Raw genomic sequence first — 13,776 nt, forward strand, 5'->3', positions numbered from 1 at the left:
GAAGGAATTCAAAATGTATGCCCTGCTATCAGTCAGATACTGCATTCTTTTATCTTAAAAAATCTAAAAGACAGTCATAACAGGCCATCACATATCTTTTAGGTCAGCATAGCACCAAAAATAGCTGTTCCCAAAGTTTAACAGAAGATTTCTGGCATATTTTGCCACTAGCTATCTGCAACTCTTCTATGGTTAGCTTGTGAATGAGGATTTCCCTGTGAACTGAAATCATGATTGACCAATTTAGGGATTTCCATCCCTCTGGCAGTACTTTAGCTCAATCTAAATTTGATTGTTTCCTTGAATGGAGTAATTTAATTTTCTTCAAATGTCTACTGACTTTTTAATGCCAAACCTAGAAAATGAAATGGAGAACTGGGTCAGTTGACCAGGCAATCCAGGCCAAAAAATAAAATATTGCTTAGAAACTTCATATAACACATGAGTTGTTTTAATTTCCTGAACTATCATTTTTCTGAGTAGTCAGATTTTCTGTTCTATATCTGTACTATGTAATAAAAAAATATTTAAGGTGAAAGAAAACACTATTCTCATTTCACAACTCAGCATCCCTGTAAATTTACTGTGAAATAAATTATTTACTTCACATTAAGTGAAAGTAAATACTAATAATTACTGGAGATTACCTCAGACTCATGTGGTCATAGGCACCCAGCAACTGACAGACAAACAAGCCAAGCAGAAAGGGGGAAATGGCACTTAGTAAAACACATATTTGGTATAAGTAGATGTAATTTGAATGTATAAAGACATGTCTTGAAAAATGGTAGCTATTATCACCATGCTTATTTTCTTAATGTGAAAGACTTTGAAAGCATCCATTCTAAAAAGCTATGGCTTTATACCATATATTAGAGTTCCACATAAAGAAGAATCTCATTGGTGCTTTTAGTCATATATGACTGAAACTGAATGAAACCATTCTCTCTCTCTCTCTCTCTCTCTCTCTCACCAAAAACAGAATCAAAGGGCACTAATTTTAAGAGAACTATAACCTTAGGCTCTGCAGTTTTGTTGTGGCTTTTTAATTTGGCCATTTCCAACTATTGTAGTTCTTCAGTGAAAGTTCCATAGCTTAGGACAGCTGGCTGTAGACCTGGACTACCTGATGAATCATCTACTTGAACATATGATAATTTAACCCTGGGCTGGGGAAAAGTCAAAGGCTTGTAGGGTATATATAGCTATTTGAGTACTTGAGAAGAAAGAATGTATTTCTTTTAATGTTAGAAGCACAAGTTAAGCTACACAAACGTGAAGTAGAGTGGATCTATGCCATTCTTTGAAACTTTCCATCCCACAATATGCCAAAAAAGCACATCCTAACAGTCACAATGAAAAATGCCATTTAGAAGCCAAACATGCAAGAGTTTCTTCCTGTTACCTGTGTACACACAAAAATGTACAAAGATGAATCCCTGTCCCTCCCTTAAAGAAACATTAAGACTGGTTGTTAGAGGAATTTGAAAGGAAAAGCTGACCATCAGTAGTTGTTGGGGTGGTTTTCAAATCCTTTCCGAATTCTTTGAGATCACCTAAATTGGACAGGAAACAAGGAAATCAAAAGGCTCAAGCTGAGTCCACACTTCCAGTTCAAGGAGAAAAAAGAAAAATCTGTTTTTTATTGATCTAGTTTGTCCTTCGTGGGAAGATTTACCTCAAAGCAAAAAGGAAAAAGAAATGTTACAATTAGTCTATTATAAGAAAGAAAAAATAATATCTGTAGTAGAATGTAAAAGGAAATTTTACAAACTTGTTTAGCCAATCACTTCAGTCATTAAATAAGGATTATTGGGTACCGACTTGTGACAGTCACTGTTCTAGGGGCCCTTGAGATACATCAAGGCAGGGCAGGAATCTCTGCCCTCTTATTTCTGGAGGAAGAAAAACAATAAACCGTGAACAAAACAAGTGAAAAACATTAAAATATGTTAGAAGATAATAATCACTGTGGAAAAGAAACTAGGTTGGGGTGTGATAGTTCAGGATAAGGGCAAATTGTACTAATGAATAGGATAATCAGAGTGAGTCTCTTGAAAAAGTGCAATTTGAACAAAATCTAGAAGGATGTGAAGGTGCTACCCAATTATTTAAGTACTTTAAGGTAATTATATGGTATTTTCTACCAAAGATACTATGTACGAAGAGAAGAATTCCTAATTAGATTTTCTTTGAAAATTTGGTCTTCAGTTGACTAAGTGGTTTCCTATAAGCTCAACTCATATATCACTCTATGGAGTTGTTACTGAGGCAAAACATTAATTCACAAAAAAAGTTTTCTCTGAATGGTACTTCCAGTCCTTGAAAAAATATTTACCTCCCTGCTACCTTCAGCCAGCAAATTAGCATCTAAAAAGCAGCACTTTGCCATGGAACTCCCAGGTTTGTTCAAAGGTGAGGCAAGTCCATTTCAACTTCTCATTTTATGAAAGAAAAAGGTGAAAGTTTAAAGAGTTACAGAAATATCTAAATAGTTTTGATTAAGTAGAATCAACCTTTAAATATACCAATATTATTCACAGGATGGGCCATCAGGTCAATGAGGTTCAATTAGTTATAAGTTAAAACAATCACAGAATCATAAATTATAGGTACTTATAAGATGGACAGAAGATATTAAGAAATTAATACTGTTTTAAACCTTTGGCAGATTACAGATCATTACTTTTGAAATTCATTTAATCTAAATGTACAGAGTACTTTTATTTTACTGCCACCATCAATAATAACTATCTTCTAAGTACTTATAGTTCCATTTGTAAAATGTAACATATCCTTGAGAGCAGAGTATTTTATTAGCCCGTATTACAGATCATAACACTGATAAATGTAAGGCTACATTACTTGTCCAGGGATAAATATAGGATCTGAACCCAGGTCTCATGACTTCATGGACTCTTGCCCATCTCACAATACTACCTCTTGTTATAAAATTAAATTTCACACCACTAAAAAAGGAAACCTTGAAATGAGAATCAATAGCATCCTATAAAATACTCTGATTGGTTTCCTTCACATTACTTCTAAATTTAGTTTGTAAGAATAAGAATATGATACTTTGTTTCATGTTTATCAATGTGTAAGGAGAGGAAAATCTTTAATGTCTCCTTAAGGTAGGTTCTTTCCTATATCAGTTATTTTAGCTCAAAGTCTCCACAATGTTTTGTCTATCATAAGTGATATATCATGCCCTATAATTAAAAGAGTATCATTTTTTTTAGATGATCTGTAATGTTCTTCATTGTACCAAAATTCTATGATTCTTTTTTTTTAAAAATTTTATTTTCTTGGGGGGGGGGTGCAGTCTTAATGGCACAGTCATTTGAGGATCCAAACGTTGGTTTTGGTTCAGATTGTGATCTTAGGGTCATGAGATAGAGAACCCTATTGAGTCTGCTTAAGATTCTCTCTCCTTCCGCCCCTTTCCCACTGAAATAAGTAAATAAATCTTTTTAAAAATGTATTTTTAAGTAATCTCCACATCTAATGTGGGGTTCAAACTCACAACCTCGAGATCGAGTCAGACACCTCACTTACTCAGTCAAGTGCCCCCAAAATTCTATGATTCTAATAGAAGACCCAGATTATTTTAGTATATGAGCTAAACACTCTAGAAAATTACAATTTTCTTTAAAATCATGATCAACACAATTTAAAAAATATTCTCTTTTACCAGCCTGTGTTGATGTTGGTTTTTAAACAAAAGCTAGATTAAAAAAAATTACATTTTAAAATGGACAGATAAAATCATTATTTTGGAGAAGGAATCATCCTTTTATTTATTTATTTTTTTTACTTATTTATTTAATTTAGTAGGCTCCATGCTCAATATGGGACTAACAACTCCAAGGTCAAAAGTCAGATGCTCTACCAACTGAACCAGCCAGGCACCCCAGAAATCATTCTTTTAAAGTGTAGTATGCCATAATTTAATTTTTTTTGCTATTTTTGATCTATTCCAGTAAGGTATCTAAATTTATATTTACACTACCCCATTCTTTAAAATATTAGACTATGGAGAGTCGTTTCTGTGCTCTTCTCCAAGGATAAATTAATCTAATAAGGTCTAAATAAAATCCTTGTTTAGTTTATTAGTTATTCAATTTCACCACTTTTTATAAATGTATGAAGACGTGATTATCTCATCCCAGAGCTAAGAATGCAGAGATTTGGAGGATCTGGGACTTTTATTAGTAATAACTATAACGACAAAACTGACTGAATTCCAGCAAGAGATAACACATAAATATTTACTTTTCAAGCATTTTTTCTTGATTATATCTAGAAGAGATAGACATATAGTCTAAAGAAAAACTAAAAAGTTCCAAATTCTAAATAGTCACATAACCTTCTATGTCATATTGATGAAGATATTTATAAGGATGATGAAGATATTTAATGTCTGATTTTATAAAGTGAAATTCTAGTCTTTCCATGTTCTGTAACTGTGAATGAGGAGCAGCACCTCCTGGTACTGCAACAGTAAAAGTAATAACAGATAATTCAAAATAAATTACTGCTTAGTTTGCCTATGCACCAAATGTAGGCATTTCAATACAGTAAAATTCTGTCAACATTCACAAATGTTTCTCAATGATGAAGAATACTTAATATTATAAAGTTAAATGGGGAAATATGATTTAAGAAGCCATATGGAAGAAAAGAAATATATTTTTAAAATCAAATTAGATCCACATTAAAAAAACCACAGTAAAATGTATTTAAAAGTTATAAAACAAATATGCATCATGATGTTGGTGATCTGAAGTTGGGTACTTCATACACAAAAGGAAACTATATAAAAAATACTAAATGCTTTTTCCTTCCCCTAAATATGAACAACAACAAATCAATCTTAAGAATAAATATAATAAAATTTTAAGAGTTATGGTGTGACATTACAGATAAAATTTTAAAACACGTAATCTTTGACATGGCTAATTTTAGTGGAATCAATTATATCCAGTTATTGACACCATTAGTTTTTAGAAAACCTTTTTTTATATAAATTACTCTATTTTAAGATCTTCATTTTCACCAGTAAAATAAAGTTTAGGCCCTTTTACAATAATTCTATGCCTGACAGTTGTATTTGTGATACCTTGGCCTACTAGAAATACAAGAAACCGGAATAATCAAATGCTTATTCTTTCATTTGAAATGGTAAAGTGGACATTCACTTTGCAAATATACTCTGGAATTTATGAATGCAGGAACAGAAAATATCATATCACAAGAAAAGACTTATAAATACATTTTGGGTTTTTTGTAAGCTTACAATCCAAACCCAGTCTAAATAGGTCTTATGGTACGTTACAGTTGATACAGTGAGATTCAAAACAACAATAATAGCAAAAAACAAACGAAAACCTCATGGAAACCACATAAGATAGCATAGCAAATCTAACTTTCAGGAAAATTTCTGTATTGTATAAACAATGAAAGCTACAAAATAAAAATTGATCATCTGACACTGTGAAAACAAATCACATTAAAATTCTTGAAAACCCTTAAATACAAAGATACATTGACTTCATTTCCTTATAGACTCCTTGTGGTGCATATATGCTAAGGTATATCGCAGCGTTATCTTTGGAATGATGCCTTACTAGAAAGACATACTGCAGTTCTAGAAAAGGATATGAATGATAGGGAAAAAAAAAGTAAGTTGAGAGACAAGAGACAGAAAGGATTCTATGTGATTTGTTGCTACAATTCTTTTTAGTTATTTTATAAATTTCCTCTTCCTTTTCCACCCTCTACTTTGTCCACTCCAAACTCTCCATGTCTTCTTCTACATTTGCCTCTTTTAATATGCTCCTCTACCCCCTCCACCTCACACACACATTCTTAAGTCATGAAAATGGTAAGTTGAAGATACAATAAGAAAAATATTCTAGAAATACAATGTTTAAAAAGAAAGACAAACTTCCTGCCCTCATGGGGCTTACATTCTACTAGGAAATGTTAACATTAAATACATAATCACTCATCTAAATATATAATTACATCTAAAATGATTGCTATAAAAGAAAATATGCGCCTCTAATCAGAGCATGATCATTAATTATTAAAATAATAACTAATAGTTCCTGAGCTATAAACCAGCCATGGTGGCCGGATTTGCAGTGTAACTTACTTTTTTTTTGTTGGCATTTTCTGATCTAAATGGCCATTCATTTCTATCAGACAACCATTAGAATAAAAGATGAGTAAATAAAGTCATTACTGAAATGAAGCGACCAGTTAAAGAATCATGGAAAAAAAAACAAAAGCAATCAACTAATTCAAAGGCAAAACAAGCCAAAATTATAAATAGAATGGAGAATCAAGTTAGCAATGTCAATGGTCCTAACATCACTAATGACAAATTTCAAGCCTAAAAGGGAAAGCAAACACAATTTTCACAAAATCCATTTGGATCCCTCTAGGCACAATTAGCAGAAGCTCAGATGGCTCTGGGTAACGCTTGTCTTCAGCTCTCCCAAAGAAAGCTACAATTCATTGAAACAAAGTTTATTCCTAACTGTATCCAGTTAAAGGTGGCCTATCTTTATTTAGAAAATATGGAAACAAATCCCAAATAATTGTAAAGTTTGAAGTAGAATGACCAATTGAAAGTATGACATAAGGTGGCCTATGGGAAGAGAGAGAAAGCTTAACAATGATCCTTAACACACCTCTTTAACATGACTTAGCTGTTCTTGTCATGCACAAATCATAAGGAATTCTGCAGTTTCCAAACCCTGAAAAATTAATTAGGGATTATGAAAGGATCCACATCAACTATGTAAGGATACATCACAAAGTGATACCAGTGCTTACCTCTAGGGGGAAGACTAAGGAGGATGAAGAAGGCTAACAGTAGTAATGTTCTCTTTAAATGATTTACTTTTTTTTTTTTTTTAAGGAATGGCATTCATCTATCTCTGGACATTTAAAAAATTTAGAAAATATTTAAAAATCCATATAGAAAAAATCAAAATGATAATAATAATGTTCTTGAATTCAATTTTGTCTCTGGACTCAAAAAAAAAATGACATTAATGCATAGATATTCATTCCAGAGTCCCCAAATTCACTACTGCTAATGAGAGCAGCAATGTCAAGAAAAATGCTCCAGGATTATACTGTGATGGAAAGATTTTGAAGCATTAATTTACAATGCAAATCAATTATTTCAGACTGGACAGGTTTAACACCTATTTCATACACAACCAGGATTTAACTTGATCTTAAAAGCTGCAGTGAAAGTTTCTAGGTATTTCTTTATTCCTTTGACTTGTGGCACAGGACAAGGAGAGCTACCTAAGGGAGGCCCTCATTCATGTTATTTTTATCTTTTCTGAATGCAAATCACATTTTTTTTTTACCATTTTCACAACACTTCCATTCTGTCATTTATACATTTGTTCACATGTTTTCATTTTCCTACTATACTGAAACTCTCTGAATGTGGATGCCATGTCAGTCAAGATTGTGTTTTTACTCTAGAATGCAGATTTATTGAATTGATTAACAATTAAAGAAAACTTACAAATCATATTTCTCATTTCTATACATCTAATTTGCAAAACAGTCAAATCTATCTTAAAAACTTCTTTCCCCATTTAACAACAAAAAACATCCTGGTCCCATTAACAGAGGAAAAATGTAATGGAAAAACCAAATTCCTGTGCTCTGTAGTTTTGTGCTGACTGAGGAATAAAACTCAATGAAAAGTAGTGAATTAAAATATGTCTGACACACACGCCAACAGAAAGCATTTAAGACTCACATAATAAAACTGAATGAAGTTAAGTGACACTTAACATTAATTACATCAAAACAAATATCAGCTGAGTATAAACATGAATTATTCTGTATGTAGAGTTAAATGGTTATAGAATTAGAACATTATTTTTGAGTTACTTTTTATGACATAATGTATATGTGTTTGTATATTTAGAATGTTTGTGTATATACATGCATTCATACATATACAAACACATATGCATATATATCTCTCAGCCAGTAAAGTAAAATATACACACAGTTCCCTCTACAACATCCTGAGTCATCTAAAAAGAAACATGGTGGGAAATGCCCACTAAGAAAGGGAAGTAGATGGGAATTTGACCTAAGAATTTAGAAAGAATCCCAAATAGTACATGGAATCTCTAAAACAATAAGTACTGTCATTTGTATAGTTGCTAGAAGGCTTAAAATAAGATCAAATTATATTATTGTAAATGGTTGACCAAAACACACTGCAGTAGCATATGTTCTCTTTTATTGGCTCAAAATACCCAAGCAATATTTGTTTCTAAAGCTCCATTTTACACATTTAAAACTGATATCATTTCTTACTTATTGCCTGGCTCATGTTCAGGTGCTTTTTCAAGCAGAAAAGTTTCCCTGCTAGATGACACAAAGGTAAGGGTGAAGATCTGTGAGCATTTGTCCCAATTCAGATTAAGATTCAGAGCACAAGAAAATTCAGAGAATTTAAGGATAAGAAACATTCCTGCATTTAAAATAAAAACAAGACCCACAAAACAAACAAACAAAACAAAAACAAAACAAAACAAAACAAAAACCAAGAGACCAAGGACACATTCAGAAATACATAGTTAAAAATGGTTAACTTAAAGGCTGTGATACATATTTACCACAGCTACATATTATCTACTTCTTGTTAATGAAAACACTAAACACAATGTGGATGGTTCTAAATGGCAAATTAAGCATGCTTTTAAATCTGGCATCAATGCTGTCAAGGAGTACACATGCCTGACTTACCAAGTGATGCAGAAATGTATACCTGGTTGATAATGTTCTTAAAACAAAGTTAGTATGTGAAAAATAAAGAACAGGCTTGTCTTGTTTCTTTATTTCTTTCACGGTACTGCCTTTTCAAATTATTGTGGAATTAATATGTATATATGACACCTAGCAGGCAACAAAGTAATGAGCACACTGCAGTACTGTTTAGATGCTGCACATTTTTAGACTTACATCCCAATGCAAAATGGCTGGGGCAGGTGTGCTCCTGAGTTAAATGTTTGAGGATGATATATTTATGGTGACTACACTCATCATTAAATGATACTGCAAAAAGTGATACTGAAACCTGTAGCTAATTTCTAAATATACTAATTTTATAAGCAGCAAACATGAGAAAAATCACTCTAAAGAGCAAGGAAAAAAAAACAGTGAAACATTTTGATGGATTTTTCTTACCTTAAATTAATATTCATTAACACTCATACCTACCTCTCAGTGCCCATTACTAATGTGAAAAGTTCTAAATACATTTTTATAAGTTATACACACTGTTATTCATACAGATGATTATAAAAAGAAATAAAATAATGTAATACCTTTACTTTTACCTATGGATTTGATGAAATGGTTCCATGAAGAAAGAGTTTCCATACAAAGAGAATAAAAAGAGAAACAACAATAAGAATTATGAATATATGTAAATGCACCACTGTTTGAAAATTAAACAAGACAAGAAAGTATAAAGACTTGAAAACACGTGGAGATAAAATCGGCACACGTTGAGAAATTTGTCTTTTTTTTTAAAGGCAACATGCAAAAAAATTGAAACGCCCATGCTCACTTTAAAAGATTACACAAAAAAGAAGATACACAATGACTATGCTATCGGTAGGAAAATTATTGATTCTGTGAAACACTATACTCAGCATTCTAGAAGCCAGAAGCCAAAGATGTCTGCATGTTCCCAAACTGCCATGCATGGGTGAAAAATGGACTCTCTTTGGTACAGTCAGTTCAACTGAATATCAGATATTAACTTCTGATGGTTCTCAGGTTTTCTTTACTATAGCTACCCTTAACTGCATATGCTTAGAAATGTATAGAAACTTTCAATCACAAAATCTTATGTCTCATCTATTTGCAGATATTATAGTGCAAAGAATGAAGGAAAATAAAAGTCAACGGAGCAAACCAAAATCAAACCAACAAACACAGGGGCGAAAAACATGTAAAGATGTGAACAAAAGTTATGTATTTAATTTGCAGCCAGATAATTTGCAAGCATTTGCCCATCCTTTGCAGTGATGGTTTCAAGCAGCTACAGAACAAGAAAACACTGAAAGCAGAGTGGAAAAGGAACAGAGCCCATACCTTGGTCGCCCATCATCAGGTGCGCCAGACCTTGAAGGAAAACAAGAGCACAGTCAGCAATAAACAAGGGAGCATGGGAAGGCAGGGTGGTCACGGTGACAAAAATGTCCAGTGACAGACATCTTGTTTCCTATGAGACATGTCTGTATCACAGAGGCAAATCAAAAAGCCTTCTTTCAACCCCTGGTTGGAATGCTTGGGGGCAAAGAGTTATAGTACTGCAATTTAAACACTGGCATATGCTGCCCTGTGTGTTTCTTCAATGTACCAGTTGGAACAATCAACAGCATAAAATTGTGACTTAAAATCCAACCAATCCCTTAAATATTGCATCTGCCCTTTGTGCCCTTTGATGAGACTATTTTGTACACTGCCACCACAGGGCTTCTTATTCTTTGGTGATGAAATTAGATTTTTAAAAACCCAAAGGAATATCTGAAACATGGGCTGGGTCTGATCTTTTTCCCCTCATCAAAAAAAATGAGAAGTTTTATAATTAACTTAAAAAAATCCTTAGTCACACTGAAATGATAATGCAGAAATGTCTCCTTGTCTGACACATGTAGCAATTGACTAAGCTTGTTCAAATACAAAATAAAAATAAAAATAAAAATAAATAAAAAAAGCTATTAAACATGCAGCTGTAAAGTTGGAATTTACTATAGAATACTGTTTTTAGGAAACAATGGATCAGCTTTAAATAGGCTCAAGTAATTTTCCATGGAGAACAAAATTATTTAGTCTTTTACTTAAACATTGCCTAAACACTGAACTAGGAGTTGATGTAAATATATATATATATAATTAATAATGTTTTATATTTTTTTAATGTTTTATATTTTTATATGAATCATACTTTTATCAAGGAAGTTTTCTAAAATGACGCTGAATTCCCTTTATTTAAATTACTTGTTATCTGTTACTTGAGAAATGACTTCAGTTTGAAGATTACCTTTTCTAAAGAATACCACTAAGGTCCTTTTCAAAAACTCTCTTGCAATCCAAGAAGATACTTTTTACTGAGAGGCATTAATTCCTAGTTCTTTATTCCGTATTCAGAAACAAAGCTACTCCTTGATCCATGTCTATTTCAAGAATATGGGAAAATGTTAGAACAATATATTAACACAGCAATTCAACAGAATTGATATTTCTAGTGTTATTTCAAATATATTTGAGATTTTATTGAGCTATATGATATCAATACTAAAACTAATCTGCATTATTTCCTTAAAATTTCAGGAGTATTTAAACATTCCTGTGGGGCAGATACAATTACAGATCAACATATAATCAAAATATGAGGACTACTGATCATAGAGGTTTAATGTTTCTGTAATATAGTTTCCTTTTGTATTTTCAAAGTGATTTTAACAAAAAAATCACACAAGCAGATTAAAAAGTTTATGATCTGTTGGTGATTCTGTGTATATTTTCTCATTTAATTCCACTTTTAAAACTATTAAATATATTTCCTAAAAACAGTTTATAATTTTTTGTAGACTAAATCAGGACATGATCTCTGTATAAGATCTTTCAGAAAATATATAAAACACTTGTAATGGTGGTGTCAAATACCACCTCAGTAAGGATGGAAGTTAATAAATCTCAAAAGCATTCATATTCCTCATGCTAGAATTTCCTACCACTAAGGGAGCTCCACTATATTGCCAAAGTCAAGTTATAAATAGGAATGGTACAATTATGATTGGATAAACTTTATTACAGTGGTTTATGGGCCTCTATTCTAAAAATCTTGTCAAAAATTTTCATGGGATGCATATGTGAGGAAAGAAGCATTCAGGCTTATTAGGCTGATTTTAAAGCCCCTGGAATGCAAGTGGATTTAAAGAGAAAGAACAAAAACATGGAACATTTTACAGAATGGTTGAGGAAATGCAAAAGAAGTTGAGAAGATACTTATTAAAAAAAATTCAATCTCAAATAACATGCATAATATAACTGATACTGATTTTGAAAGATGTCAGATCCTCGGGGTAATATCACCTTTACTAAGTGCATTTTCACATGCTATTAAAATTATAGTATAGAAAAACAGAAGCCATATCCAAAGCCAACACTTGAAAAAATAGTCATTGATGATTACTTTTGAGATCTTAAACTATCTTACTTAAATAATGGAATAGAAATGTTCAGGAGCTAAGCAATTTTATTATCCATGAAATCATCACAAATAAATGCTGAAGCCTGCTACTGACGAACTTTGTATTACCATGAATTGTACTTTGAGACATCAAATCTTAGTAACTTTCATAGCTATCTGTAACCTCAGATGGGAAGTCTTTTTCTAAGACATCTGTCATTCTGTAGAAATGTTCATTATTTTTACAGAATGGCTCTATTTCAAAATATTACAGCAAAATAAAATATGTTAAACACTTCTGAAATATAGACATTAGAAAAATAATTATGTAAGAATTGTTAATGCTGTGATTATATGCGTTGATAGAATATCAACTTCCCTCTCACAGTTCTTTGGTCTATCTAGTTGTTTTTGCATTTTTATCCTTTGGAGATTTGTTTGGCAGCAAACTGACTTATACATTTAAGTTCTTTAAAGATAAGAATATCGAAATATGTTTTAGTTTGTTGGATTCTATAGGAAAAATGTGTAACTTCCTCAAAGTTCATTGATAGAGATAATTTTGGAAAAACTTTAATAAATATAGTTTTATTTAACAGACATAGAAAATCACAAATATACTTACCAGTAATCATGTTGGAGTGCTGTATAATTTCATTTCCAATGGCCAGTGGCTTATATTTTAATCTAAATTTGTGCCTCTTACTTATAGTCAATGCTGTATTCTGTGTTCTTTACATAAGTGAAATCATCTTAAATTAAACCAATGAGTTTGAGGTGATGTAATGCTAAACATTTCCAAAAGAAAATAAATCACTCTGACCAAGAAAAAAAAATGGAGAAAAGATCATGCACTGAGTTCTGAAACTGCAAAGAAATACTTTCTGATCTAAAATAAAAGAAGCTGGATTGTATCATGTTTTCCATACAGAACACTGCATCAAACATTCTAGGGTTTATATGGGATGCTGGAATTTATCAAGAGTTGGAGTTAAAGCTGAAGGAGTTTCAGATAAAGGCTGACGGGGTTGAGAGTGCATGTTCTATATGAAAAGTGATGCACAATCCAGAAATCAACAAATGCTCAGAAGTTCAACTTACCGTCTAAATTCGAGATGTACTCTATTAATACTAAGAACTAAAAAGCAAATGAGAGTTGGAAAATAAAGTAGAAAGCACCCACCTTCCACATTGTTGTCTTCTGAAAGCACATGACAAGGAGGGAGAGAAAAGGAAAAACATTCATTAAGCAGCATGCAGACTGGACCTTTGCCTTTGCATGTCTTCCTCATGCAAGGCACCAAACACATCATGCAAGTGCTCCATCGCTACCGTTCAAAGGGGGAAACAAAATCATGGGAAGCAGGTTCCCTCCTATTGGCAGCACTTAAAGAATGTGAGACAAATTTTTGGTAATACTGCCATGTCCTGAGCAAGGAAATTTAAAAAGCCTTTCCTGTCCTGTGTAAAACAAACATTATTCTTACATGTTACTGGCATGGTTTTTCTAGGCA

At 32.3% G+C, this 13,776-nt stretch overlaps 1 protein-coding gene across 27 annotated transcripts in view; it reads right to left on the minus strand.

The window, feature by feature from the left end:
• The window catches only part of NRXN1 (neurexin 1), a 1,110,010-nt gene that overhangs the window by 997,881 nt on the left and 98,353 nt on the right, over positions 1 to 13,776 (minus strand). For 13 of the 27 annotated variants that reach the window (XM_041755309.1, XM_041755301.1, XM_041755299.1 and 10 more), the window contains exons 2-4: positions 13,446 to 13,463; positions 10,159 to 10,188; positions 9,384 to 9,395 (exon numbers count right to left, since the gene is read on the minus strand). The exons of 5 other annotated variants lie outside the window; for them this stretch is intronic. In XM_041755309.1, coding sequence (XP_041611243.1) covers positions 9,384 to 9,395; positions 10,159 to 10,188; positions 13,446 to 13,463 — 60 coding nt within the window. The remainder of the gene's footprint in view (positions 1 to 9,383; positions 9,396 to 10,158; positions 10,189 to 13,445; positions 13,464 to 13,776) is intronic. 9 more of the 27 variants (XM_041755306.1, XM_041755303.1, XM_041755298.1 and 6 more) reach the window with 4 other exon arrangements.

This window comes from Vulpes lagopus, chromosome 5, assembly GCF_018345385.1.
Source record: "Vulpes lagopus strain Blue_001 chromosome 5, ASM1834538v1, whole genome shotgun sequence".
Classification (NCBI taxonomy): Eukaryota; Metazoa; Chordata; class Mammalia; order Carnivora; family Canidae; genus Vulpes; species Vulpes lagopus.